The sequence below is a fragment of the Lacerta agilis genome, chromosome 3 (genome assembly GCF_009819535.1).
Source record: "Lacerta agilis isolate rLacAgi1 chromosome 3, rLacAgi1.pri, whole genome shotgun sequence".
NCBI classification, from domain to species: domain Eukaryota; kingdom Metazoa; phylum Chordata; class Lepidosauria; order Squamata; family Lacertidae; genus Lacerta; species Lacerta agilis.
In genome coordinates this window covers 85,947,711-85,961,760 of record NC_046314.1, presented here as the reverse complement: position 1 = coordinate 85,961,760, position 14,050 = coordinate 85,947,711, and the positions used below count along the sequence as shown (strand labels likewise).

At 37.9% G+C, this 14,050-nt stretch overlaps 1 protein-coding gene across 3 annotated transcripts in view; it reads right to left on the bottom strand.

The window, feature by feature from the left end:
• Positions 1-14,050, bottom strand: part of PPP1CB (protein phosphatase 1 catalytic subunit beta) — a 34,003-nt gene continuing 19,953 nt past the window's right edge. The window contains exons 2-8 of one of the 3 annotated variants that reach the window (XM_033144614.1): positions 13,769-13,900; positions 10,703-10,933; positions 10,351-10,455; positions 6,406-6,477; positions 4,599-4,750; positions 3,740-3,874; positions 1-2,817 (exon numbers count right to left, since the gene is read on the bottom strand). In XM_033144614.1, the coding sequence (XP_033000505.1) occupies positions 2,713-2,817; positions 3,740-3,874; positions 4,599-4,750; positions 6,406-6,477; positions 10,351-10,455; positions 10,703-10,933; positions 13,769-13,900 (932 nt within the window). In that variant the 3' untranslated portion in view covers positions 1-2,712. Of the gene's footprint in view, positions 2,818-3,739; positions 3,875-4,598; positions 4,751-6,405; positions 6,478-10,350; positions 10,456-10,702; positions 10,934-13,768; positions 13,928-14,050 lie in introns of all 3 variants that reach the window. The other 2 variants (XM_033144613.1, XM_033144615.1) reach the window with 2 other exon arrangements.

The window sequence follows — 14,050 nt, the reverse complement described above, 5'->3', positions numbered from 1 at the left end:
CAGTAAAAGGTGTCTGTTTCCTTTTATTAAGGAAAGAGAAAAAGGGGAGAGGACAGTAAAGTAATAGTTAGAACCATGCTGAAATACATCACTAGTTCCATTCTGGTTACACAGAAAGGCTACACACCCCTGGCCAAAATATTTAACACAAATTGCAAAGCCAAGAAAATGACACATCTCACTTGATTCCCCAGTGGCATCTGTTAGTATGGGCTAGAGCTCACCCTCAAGCCTACAGAGACCAGTATTTGTATTCATGGGCAGGATCTAAAAACTGATCATGAGAAGTCTTAAGTACTGGTAGCTTCCAGAAAAATTGTTTACAGGTAAATCTAATAACTAGTGGTTTTAGCCATTACATTCTTTGTTGGTTTCATTGGTATTTGCAAATTTGCAGTATGTTATCAGACATTAAGTAGTGACAAGTGAGGTGGAGGACAGAAAAAGAATACAAATTACAGTGCAAGTAAATGTTTCTGTCTTTCAAGATGGCTTCACATGCACACCTGCATACATGGGCAATGTTGTAAAAGCAATTTCCCAAAATAAGTTGTTAAACCCAATTCTACATATTAAACTACTGCCCTTAAACACATTTTGGGCTCCTTTATATTATCTGAAATGAAGGTGCTCCTACAGTGTAAAAATGATAAAGTTACCCACTTTACAAAAAGAAAGAGAGAGAGAGAGCTGGATATGGCAAAGCTTTGCTTCCATCTTGTCACATTCCATTTACCTTCTTTGAGGTGATTTTTTTCATACAGTAATGACCCAAGAAGTTCATCATTTCATCGTCAGATAATAAGGTAGACACCACAGCACTAGGGAGCAACAATGGTTGGTTATCCATTGATCTACAGGTGACATTTACAGAGCTGCTGTATTTTTAAATATCCACCAACACAAATCTATATTAGTGTAAATATTAAGCTTTTGTCTGCATCTCATTTAATGTATGCCATCACGGGCAAATTATTTCATAATAAAGATTGGAATAATCAGTCAGACTTCAAATCAATTAAACAACTTTACTAAATGAAAAATCCTACATTTAATATGTGTTTTAAAACAAAATGGAATTAGAAAAGAGACTTAAATCCATGTAAGAACTTTTCACTTTGCCAGAAATCCCTTGCATAATACATGTCAGTTCATTAAATGCAAGTTGCTACAGTTCTCGATTTAACATTTGCAAAGACAATATTAAAGAGTTCTACATTGTTGCACATTTAGAATAATTTAAATTGGAAGCTTCCCTACTAAGTAATCTTATAAATTTGACTGCGTTCAATAAAAAAAATTGTATTAATATCCAATCAAGTCTCTGCCTTTCAATTTTTGTCTGTTTACAATCTTTGCACATTTGAGTGTTCAATAAAAAACATTGTATTAATTTCCAATCAAATCGCTGCCTTTCAATTTTTATCAGTTTACAATCTTTGCACATTTCTTTACACTTTGCCATTTGTCAATATGAACCCTTTAAGGAAAACAGGAAAAGAAATACTGCATCAACTCTTGATCATGTACAGAAATTATTGCTACTATAGTACACTACAAAGCAGAAGTTTCTACAATAGTATATGAACCTTGATCATGAAAATCCAGAGGATATAAATCTTTAGTGACATAAGCCTTACAATCATGTAGAACATTCACATGGCAATATTAGACAGTCCAACCACCACTAGCCATAGTCAACCTACTGCTCAATGATCAACATCCATTTAAATATACCCTCCTGGAGGGTGGGGCAGAGTGCACAGTTGGGCGGGGAAGAGGAGAGGAAGAAGAGAGCTACCGGTAGCTTTTCCAGGCTTATCAGAGAAGGATCCTCATGTTTGGTGAGCTATGCAGAATGCACTTTAATGCAAATATGACATTATCAGGAAGCTAAGCATGCCAAAAGGTGTTTCATGCTAATAAAATCTAATGCAAGGTACCACATAATCAAGTTATCGACTAATAAGTAATACCATTCTTGCCCTATTTAAGTTAAATGAAGTGTCATTGTGAGTGTAATGTTAGTTTAAAATGGTGCTGTGAACAAAGTCATTCTGTGGCAATCTAAGATAAAAATAATAAGTTTTTTTGTCATGAGAAATACTGACTGCTGGGTTGTCTGGATAAGGAGCATTACTGAAGTCACAAGCTTGAGATTGGTTTGTGTCTTTAAACTCCTATTATAGGGGCACACATTTAGTTAGCAAGAATACTGGGAAGAGGGAGAACAGCAGCTGCCCCAAAAATCCCTTCCACAAATCATTTTCAGCCAGGGAACATGACTAGATACTTTGCCATCATTCTAGCTACAAAATAAGAGAAATAAAAGCAATCAAGCAACAGTAAGACCACATTACACAAATGAAACATCATGCTCTCATCTGATTTAACTATTACATCAAGCTTAAATTGGGATGTTGGTCAACTTTAAAACTGTGATGTGAATATGCAACCAAAATAATTTGTTTAGATCTGATTTTACTCTATGTTGGTTATTAGAGCTTGGAGTATACTTGTTACAATACAGTGTTGCACATCTGTCAACTAGAAAATATTAAAGATCCTTTACCCGTCTCTTTAAGTTAAAGATGTGACATCATAAAGGGTGTCAAATGGCTGGATGGTTTTACAGTGCACACTTATTATATACTGTATATATGGAGTTTTGTCCTTAATAGATCTGATGGTTTTTCTATGATATTCCTTTCTTCACCTCTTCTTCGGAGGATTAGCTGTGCGAGGTGGAGTGACTGGACGTCCAGAGTTCAGTCCACCATACTGGTACTTTGCTTTCTTCTCAGATGGTTTCAGAATCTTAAGAGGATGAATTAAGAAGATGAATAAACTTCTATTCAAACCAACACAACATATCCATTAAACCAGCCTTACAATGAATGCATAACTTGCTGTCTATATATGAGGTGGCTTCCTATTTACAACAACTGTTGAATATCAAATCAAATCAAATTTTATTAAACGGTCACAGACCAAAACGTCAACTGTTGAATATGCATTTGCAAAGTACAAAAATAATTATTTAACAGCTAGGGCTACCCATTCTGTGGACTCATCCAACCAGGTAGTGATGACAGAAACTGTCAGAGCATAATACTTTGCATACAAATGGTCCCATATTTACCGTATTTACTCAAATGTAATGTGCACCTTCCTTGGCCAAATAACCGCAAAAATTAGGGTGCGCATTAGATTCAATGGCACATTAGATTCACGTAAATACAGTAATCCCCAGCAACTTCCAGTTAAAAGATCTAGGGAAGACTTTAACCAGCTGCAGTAGAAAATACTGGGCTGGATGAACCAATGGTCTGACTCCTTATAAGGCAGTCTCAGAGAACCAGACATCCCTAGCCAGTTCAGAGCAATCCACTTTATATATTATTTTTCAAGAGACACCATCAACAGAGTGGCTTGATCCCATTTTATTCAGGCAAATATTCACTTTAGCTTAGTAATACTATGGCAACAAGGTATTAGAAAATTAGTTTTGAACTAAAGGAAGATTGTAACATTTGCTGAGAATGCTAGCCTTCAACCAAGGAGATACAAGCAACCATGCACCTCAAAAGTTTAATAAATAAATAAATAATTTTATTATTTATACCCCACTTAATTGGCTGGGTTGCCCCGGCTAACTCTAGTTTTATTCAAGCTATAAAATGCTAGTAACTTTTTGACCTATCCTCTCAATATAGGTTATAATCCATGTTTACCATACCTGAAAAGAACACATCAAAGTTTCATCCACACTCATCATGCCACCAGCATTGTCAAATTCTCCACAGTAATTAGGAGCAGAAAATAGGGTAACCAGCTGTCGTTTAGCAAAGAATTCATAGCCATCTTCAACTACCTGTCAGTGGAAAAAACACATAACCAATATTGATGTAACTTAAAATATTTCTGTAATATGAGTCAAAATGTTTATCCCATAACCGGCAGTCTAAGTTTTCAGAGAACACATAGCAAAATGAATGCAACACAACTTAAGATTCCATGCAAGATCCATTATCATGCAAGTTGACTTCTCCAAACACAATGGCAATTCCCTTTCTTCTCAGCTCCCCACTGCCTCCCCAAAAGCAATTTTAGGGGCATATAGAGGGCTCCAAGAGGAGCACCAAGGTAAACTGCACCAATGGAAGACTGCTCCATGGTGGGAAGGAAGCTAATTTGGAGTAGGTAAAAAAGGTAATCTGAAGTACAGAAATCAGAAGGTATAGAATACAAATAAGTTTAAGCGAATTATTCTTCGTGCTGTAGACTAGTTACACAAAGACCTCCAGTTTTTCTGCAACGTTTTTGAAATAAAGGACTCAAAATCCAGAAATATGTGTGCAGAGAGGATGTGACAGCTTGGGCAGTTTTGTGTTCAATATTATTTAAGATTATTTATTAAATCTGTATACTGCCCTATACCTGTAGATCTCAGGGCGGTTCTAGAGACTATATATAGCTAAATTTGTAGCCTGATCTGCACTAGCTCACCTACTTGTGACCATATTTGTATGTGTAAATGACAGAGCCCTGGAAGCTAGAAGATAAAGATCCCAAATTAGAAAGCATCAAATTCATACCTGATGAGCTCGACAAATCAAATCCAAATCATGACGATTCAAGAACTTGCTGACCACATCAGCTCCAAAAGTGAAGGAGACACCACGATCATTTTCACCCCAGCCCTGCACATCCTTGTCTGGATCAGACCACAGCAGGTCACAGAGCAAGCCTTGAAAGTAAGAGCACAAGTCTCAGAAACAGCACCCTAATGTGTCCTTTTTTGGTACAAAATATTTTCCTATCATGAATGAGATTTTGGTAGACATACTTTGTACACATGAGGATATACAAGTGTAACAGTTATAGATTTGCAATGCACTCCTACTGGAGACAACAATGCAAACTTTTTCTATGGTCCGTGGTCTGATGTGCACATCACATTAAACCATAGCTTGTTTTAAACTATGGATTTACATGATGTGCAATCTGAGCCAGTATCTTTAACTTTCTTCCAGCATGAAAAATCAAGTTGTTTAGAATGAAAACTAATCAACGAATGTCTATAGATCCAAAAAATCCTGAAATCGTAGCTCAGGCATGCCTCATGTTGATGGATTCAGTATGTGCCTCGCTCTCCAAAAATTACTGTTTCCTGTTTAATGCTGGAGTAGCATTAGAGCTGCAACAGAAGACAAAGGTTTTCCTATATGCCAAAATTTCAGCCACCTTAGTAGGGACTCAGGTTGAACTTCAAATCAGGAAATCCTCTATTTGAATCTCTGCTTCTATAATGTACTATACAGATACACATGTTTATTTTTACTTTACTAAGTTTAGTTTCCAAGGCCACTACCTACAACTATTGTCTTACAACCAAATTGTTTCAAGTCACACTCTAGAATGTAATATGGATTTAAAAAGAGAGAACTTAAAAGTTCTAATTAACAAGCTATGCTGCTTCTCTATTACACCCACCCACACCCTCTACCTTCTTCAGCATCCAAAAATCAATTTAATATAGCTTTGGGTGAAATCAAGGGAATAATAGTGCAACTAAGTCTGGATCTAATCCCTTATGTTCAAAAGTAGGTAACTTCCACATGGCCCTTTTCAATCTGTACCTCAAATGATGAAAACAAGGACTTTTAGCTTCTAAGCAGCACAAGTATAATAGGGCTCCTCAAAACCCTTCAGATGGGAAGATTCACTACCTTTTTGAACACACTACTTATATATGCCACAATAAAATTTTAAAATACCGTATTTTCCGCTCCATAAGACACACTTTTTTCCTCCCAAAAAGTAAGGGGAAATGTCTGTGCGTCTTATGGAGCGAATGGTGGTCCCTGGAGCCGAATTGCGCAGGGGCCAAAAGCAGATCGTGCTTTTTTTTTTTTTTACAAAGAGAGAAGGGGGTGTTGAAAGGAAGCCACTGAACAGCTGATCAGCAAGCGACTGGGAGAGAGATAAGGCTCCCTTTCTGCCCTGCCCCCTTGCCCAGGCCTCCATTGTTGAATGTTCTGCAGAGGAGGCTGTTTGTTTCCCCAGCGACATGTGACTGGCTGATTAGATTATCTGTCTGGAAGCTGTAGAAACGGCTCCCTTTCCTTTCCTAAAGAAGCTGCAGAACTGTGAGTTGAACCCCATAAAAACTGGGCTTTTTCTCTTTGCAAAAGAAGCTGCACAACTGTGAGCTGATCCCCCCCAAACTAGGCTTTTCCCCCCTTTGCTTTTGCTTCACAACTTTGAGCTGATCCTGAAAAAAACAGGGCTTTGCCCCTTTCCTCCTCTAAAAACTTGGAGCGTCTTATGTTCAGGTGTGTCTTATGGAGCGAAAAATACGGTAATTTACAGTGAGCAGCAATTTATGCAGGTGGGCCTTACCTGTGTCAGGAACATCTGTGGGTCTCATAATTCTTCGAATCTGTTCCATTGATTGCAGATCTGGTGACAGTCCTGACAACATAAATGAGAAAACTCATTTTCATTGTTCATAGAAATGGTCAATGAAAAGAATTTAGACAATACTAGACCTCTATTTTCCAATGTAATGCCATCCAATTGGTAGACATATCCATTTGATTTTTTTTATGCTCATACCCCACCTCATGGCTCAATAGCTATTACACTGAGACAGGGCCATCTCTAAGATTTTGCAAATGGATATAAACCTAATTTTTATCACAAAAATTTGCTGACAGAGGGCACGCAATTGTGTTCTAAACATTTAAGAATAAACTGCACAAAACACCCATTCTTTATTGGAAGCATAAAGAGCTCTCCATTTCACTACTGTGGGGTTTGTTTCTTTTTATAAAATTGTTCAAGGTGTACAAGATGCCTAAGGAACATTTATTCTTCATAATGAAGAAACATTAATTTTAAATTAAGTGATCCTTACTTGGAATAATTTCATTGTTAAACAAATGCAAAATAATTTACATCTGAGGACAAGACAACTATTTCACTAAAAAGAATTGAATTCAAGTAGCAGGCATACTGAGACACCTGCCTCAATACTTCTACTTGGATATTTCCCTCTGTCAATATAGGTTAAAAAAATATTTTTATTCTATACAAAGTTGTAAAAGTTTACTAAACCAATTATTTTTAAGGGGTGATTCTCCAGCTTAAGCTATGATGGAGAAAATATCTGAGCCAAGTTTGTTGAAATATTTTCAAACCACACTTTCATAGGCAGTGTGCAAACATAAAAACACAATATTACAATAACAGCAAAAACATCAACATATCAATGAAAACTGGCTGGTAGCAAGAGTCATGTTACAAAGGCCTGAACAACAGTGTTTTCAAAAGTTATAGTTACAGGTAGGTAGCCGTGTTGGTCTGCCATAGTCAAAACAAAATTTAAAAAATTCCTTCCAGTAGCACCTTAGAGACCAACTAAGTTTGTTCTTGGTATGAGCTTTCGTGTGCATGCACACTTCTTCAGATACCTTCAGATACCGTATCTGAAAAAGTGTGCATGCACACGAAAGCTCATACCAAGAACAAACTTAGTTGGTCTCTAAGGTGCTACTAGAAGGAATTTTTTTATTTCTTATTTTGTTTCAAAAGTTATGTGAAAGCAAGCAGGGGTGACTCCTGCTGAACTTCTACTGGTAAGGAGTTCCACAGGGCAGGAATAAATAACTATTTTAATAATATAACTATTTTAACCTGACCCGGGACCTGCTGGTGAAGGACACATAATTACTATTACTAATAATATCAAAGACCACTAAGAGATACAGCAGCAGGAGTGGGCTTGCACTTCCACTGCTCCTACTGCCATAAAGGTCATCATGATGTCCAATACTAATTTGTTTCTGAATCTAGACTAGTATCGATCCAGATAAATCAGTCTTATCCAAAAGTATCTGTAGTTATTCTAGCATGACCCTCTCAAACACTTTCCTCCAATGGAGAGTATTAGTGACCAGGCTGGCTCCCCTGCCCCCCATAATGATTGCACCACCAAAGTGGCAGGCACCATTCCTTTACATAATGACGCTGTCGCCCACAACCAGGAAATAACCCTCTCCCCAGGCTCAATTTCACCAGCTGTAATGGGAAAGGATCCAGAGGGCACAAAGTCAGGCACACCCCTGCAAACAGTCTATCTGTATCATCATAACACATAAACTAAAAAGGTTATTTTCTTTTACGACTTTAAGCTAGTACAACTATTTAAAAAAGACAGAACAGAAACAACCATGTGAGACATGTGTTTTGCAAATGTATTAGGAAGCAAACCAAGTATTTGTGAGACGCTTCAATAATGGCTGAGTGTTTCGATTTATCCACATTGTGATTATTTCTAGGATGGGAGTCCTGATAATTTCTTCGAATTTGGCTTCTTCAACACTTCAGCAATTTATTCAAAGAATATCACAATTTATCCCATCTTGATCAACACTCTTTTCAGGAAGAAAGGGCTGGGAATCTTTTCTGGCCAGAGGGCCAGCACTTTACCTTCCCCATGCCTGGTGGGTCAAAGTTGATAGGTGGGCAAGGCCACCCACCTGTCTATCACCTGATGTCATAGTGATATCAGGTGAAGGTTCCCTTTAAAGCCCCGATTCTTGGGATTTCAAAGCAAGTGAACCACGAGTGAGGGGGCTGAAGGTGCATTATGATCTGCCCATTGCAGCTGATGGGTGGGTGGAAGCATGCCATGCTAGATCCAAAGAACAACTAGGACCTTTAAGCTCCTGATTTGTTCCTTTGGAGTCCTACCCTTGCCCAATGCTCATGTGGGTTTGGCTTTCTGAAAATGGCCTGGTGGGCCAAATGTGGAGGCCTGACCAGAGACCAAATGCTCAAACTCTGAATGAAATATTGGGCTATGGTTTACTCTCCAAAGTTCGTTTCCCTTTGAGCCAGCTGGCTTCCTGATTGTTCATACCAATATATTATTGGCTCAAAGAGATGCACCTTTCCACCTAGAATAATAGAAGCATGATCTCTTGAGGATATGGTTCTATTTTTGTGGTTAACAGACTGAAATAGGGATACTGTTTCTCTTTCAGAGATGGCTGTTGCATTCTGTCCAATGGTTGAGAATCCTGAGGACCCATGAAGATGACCAGAGGTACTACCCATAGTAGGCTCCAATAGGGTTGAGCTGGGCTAGTAAATGCACTTCCATCTTAAAGGACAGGACCATTTAGTGATGTGGTCATGTGGGTGCTGCAAATCCCTGAGATGGAATTAAGTACCGTATATACTTGAGTATAAGCCTAGTTTTTCAGCACACTTTTTGTGCTTTAAAAGCTGCCCTCGGCTTATACTCAAGTCAACCATTCCTTAAGAAGTGTACAAGAACGGTGGTACAAGAACAGGCAGCTTGTTCCATTCCTGAACTGCTCACATAAATGCAAACTTTAGACCCCAGAAGGCAGAAAGCCTATCAGTTAAGGAAGTATTAAAACGCCACAGGTGCTCACTTTCCCTGGCTCCTGCTTAAACAGGACTGGATCCCAGCCTTCTCTGTATAACACAAGGGAACATTGCACTGTGAGTTAAACCACAGAGCCCTAGGGCTTGCTGATCAGAAGAATGGCGGTTCGAAACCCTGCGACGGGGTGAGCTCCACAGCAGCAAAGGAGGAAGAGGAAGGAGCAGCCCAAAGGGCTGCTTTGGGCTGCTCGTTCCTCCTCTACCACAGTGGCAAAGGTGAACCGGCTTATACTTGAGTCAATAAGCTTTCCCACATTTTTGTAGGGAAATTAGGTGCCTCGGCTTATATTTGGGTCGACTTATACTCGAGTATATACGGTAACTTAAAATTCCTGCTCAGCAGGAAGTTTTGCTTCCTTGAGGCTTCTCACATCCTTCATCAATTCCTCTGTAGGCTATTTTCCTATGCCGATATCCTTAATGATAGCCAAGAGGTACGGATGTATGCTCTGTTGCCTTGAAAATGATCACCACAATCTTTGTAATGAGCCTGAAGAATGAGGATAGGCCAAATGATAAAGGACCAGTATTTAAAATTGCACACTAAATTAAAATCAGTCAAAAGACCCAGAGGTCAGCATACCCATCACTTCAAATCTATAACCTCTGCCTTCTTCAGGCCTATAAAAAATTAATCAAACTGCTATACCCTGCTGGCAAGCTGTATATGCTCATTCATCAAGATTTCTCTGGCTAGATTATTGGAAACCAATGATATTCTACAAGGTGGCTTTATAATGCATTTCAAATCCACTTTGTTTGATATTAGTTAAGAGGTAAGGGACAAGAAAACTCATTGGTTGGACTTTTGTCCGAACTTTGAAGAAACAAGTAATTTAACTGTTATGAAAGGTGTGTTCTGCTTACCTCCATGGCAGCAGAAAATCTTCTCATCTACAATGGCTGCAATAGGCAGGCAATTAAAACAGTCTGTAAATGTCTTCCAGAGCTTGATATTAAACCGCCGTTTACCTGATGGGATTAGAAGAGCAGCAATTTATTTATCACATTACATATGGTAGTCTGACCATTCAAAAAGAGTGCCATCTTTATTTAAGTAACTGCTGAATGCAAAGGTAATTCAGAGGTTATTTCACAAGTTTAAAGACAAACATAAAATAGTATTAATTCAATACTGTTAGGTGAATTTTTCTACAAGTTTCAAAGCATGTCATAAAAAGGGTAACTACTAGAAACATTTATATAAAGCTTTACTTACATTCATCATAGAATCCATAGATGCGATTAATACTAGCACACTCATGGTTTCCCCTCAGGAGGAAAAAATTCTCTGGATATTTGATTTTATATGCAAGTAATAAGCAGATAGTTTCCAAGGACTGTTTGCCTCTATCCACATAATCCCCCAGAAATAGATAGTTGGCTTCAGGTGGAAATCCCCCATACTCAAACAATCGAAGCAAATCTGTATATTGACCGTGGATGTCACCTATGAAAATTAAGATTGCAGATATATTTATGAAACAATTATTAGAAGAAATTATTATTAAAAGAAAATCATTTTGAACAGCTGGTAGTAAGAACCAAAACAAATATTCTGCTTTGGTGGTAAAATACTAAGGGGATTGTTTCCTCCTCAATTCCACTTTGTTATGTCCATTACTTTCAATAGGCTTACTCTGTATGTGACTAACATTTGATACAACCTAAGTTTATTAAAATATTTCCCTTCCACCCTCTATTATATGTTCTTAGGGCAGAGTATATATTACACAAACCTTTTAATACAATATAATATATCATAAAATCACCATCAACAATGAAGTAAACCACCAGGCAGATCCCACTGCAAGCTAAAATTAGTATGAGCCAAAAACCTATGTAAACAGTCAGGTTTTAACTGGTCATCAAAAAGATCCCACCACGATTACCTTCCAAGCCTCTGAGGGGAAGCTGTTCAATAACTAGGGTGCTGCAATGAAAAAGGCCTCTCCAACATCCCCCTACCAGCTTCCAAAGGGGAGACAGGGAGGATGGACACCAACACACACTTCTAGGTAGATTTTAATGATCAGTCAGGACAAAATGGGGAAAACATTCTCTCACATACCCTCGCCCCAAGCTTTTAGGGCTTTGCAAGATATTATTAACACTCTGAAATCCAACCAGATATGTACAGGAAGCTAGTTCAGATCCTATAGGATCAGTGTGATACAGTTATTAAAGATGTACCATTTAACAGGCTTGCTGCCACCTTTTTTGGGCAGTGGCAAGCATTCTCCTAGTTTACTTTTCACCGTGAAAGTGGGGGCTTTTATACTGCTGCACCCTTTAAGAAGTTTAACAATTGTATCCAAGGATAGCCTACTCAGAGGAGGCCCATTGAAATTAATGGACTTGACTAATTTAGGACCAGATCCTTAAGTTGAGGCTCCAGTATTTTGGCCACCTCATGAGAAGAGAAGACTCCCTAGAAAAGACCCTGGTGTTGGGAAAGATGGAGGGCACAAGGAGAAGGGGACGACAGAGGATGAGATGGTTGGACAGTGTTCTCGAAGTGACTAGCATGAGTTTGGCCAAACTGCGGGGGGCAGTGAAAGATAGGCGTGCCTGGTGTGCTCTGGTCCATGGGGTCACGAAGAGTCAGACACGACTGAACAACTGAACAACAACAACAAATTTAGGACCATCAATTCCAATGGGTCTATTCTAAGTAGAAGTTAGTTGGATACAACCTGAAGTATTTAAATAAATCACGGATACGTTCTTGGCCTCAAGGCATGCTACATTTTTCATATGCTTTGTTGTAGACACTTTTTATAATAGTACCTCTAACACATTCCTATACCACTACTAACAGTCAGGAAATTGTACTGCCTTCCTACTATCTTGTAATCTCCATGTGGACAGCTGTTGTTGCTTCTACATCTTTGCATGCTAACTAGTTTTTATCATGCTGCACACAAAAAGTTATTGCAATATTGCAGGCTTCAATATTACCCAGATTTTGCAAAGAATAGAGCTTTATTATTATTTTAAATCATTTTTATACCACTTGATATATATATTTTACATTGCTAAGTGCGCTACAATCTACCAGTAACTTAAAAGCATCAACCAAAACATTACAAAATAAAATATTACAAATTAAGATCTAATACCAAGTACGCATTCAAAACAGCATAATTAACAGAAGAACAAAATGTTCTCTTAAACATAAAAGCATTACATATTTAAAAAATCAAATACAAAAATAGATTTATACTCCACCGAACATCATCATAAGCAACTAAAATAAATGAAATAGGAGCAGCATGCTGGTGCCTTAAAATAAATGGCAGTGCCTTTTTCTAGGACTTATCTCTACAGTAAACATATCACTGGTCTGAAATGCATTGAGGAGCTAGGAATTGTACATATTCTTTAAAAAGTGTTTTAGCAGCTTAATTGTAATGTTTAATTATGTTGTGTTATTATTTTGATGAGCTCTTTTGGGGAGGAAGGGCAGGATAAAAAAATCAAGTAATAGTAAAAAATACTTCAATTACAAATCAGTTTGTGAGTGTTTCTAAGTGCATTCAAATGATAGGTTAAAAAGAGATGTTTTTAACCTATCATTTGAATGCACTTAGAAACACTCAAATGCTTTTAAACCTGCTAATAAAGTACTATTAAACTAAACTAAGCCCAGATGCAACTGCATTTGCTTTTCTAGTCTGTACTGTCTCTCTGAAATCTTCTAGCCTCTCAAAGAGCTGAAGCTCAGCTGGTGATGGCAGAACTCTTCCTGTTGAATGCTGATTCAGGTAAACGAAGGCATTCAGTGTGCAACTGCAGTGGCATGTTGCCATACCTCCCAAACCCTAAAGTTGTTTAGCAAGCATTCTTGAACTTCAGATCAAAAGGCAAGACACTCCCTTTCTGGGTCTTACCCAAAAAAGAATGCACAAGTAGGCTGAAAAATAACTGTGAAAATATGAAGTGTTTTAGCACTTAGTCTTGTCTCCTAAATTACTTTAATAATATAGGAACTAAATTAAACCCAAGGTTAGTATTTACTATATATTAAATACAGTATTTCTTTGTACAGCAGGTTTTGAATTAGCTTAAGACTTGGCAGAAGTATTTAGGACATAAATCACTCAATGTGGTAAAAGTGTACCAAATTACATTTTAGTAGGGTAAGCAGGCTATCTTTTCATGTTAAATGGTTTTGCTTCTCTTTACTGTTTACGTATTTTGAATACATAGCAACATTTGGCAAATATTATTTTGCAGGCTAAAAGCTTTCCTTCTTTAGTATACAACATTAATCACCACATACCACAGATCTTCAGCGGTGCCTCTAGCTCCAGAAGTATGGGCTGGCTAAGAAAGATTTCTCGTGATTTTATACACAAGCCCCGAACCTCAGCCTCTGTCATCTGCACAATCTTTCCTGGACGACATCCTCGCACTGAAAGACAAATTGATAAATTCAGGTCTTTGAAAATTTGTAAAGGAAAACAGTACGTTTCAGATAATAAGCCCTTGCCTTCCTCAGCATTGATAAAGCATATTAAACCAAAATGTGCTTAAGCATATGGTTGGCATTCGTCTGCCTTGG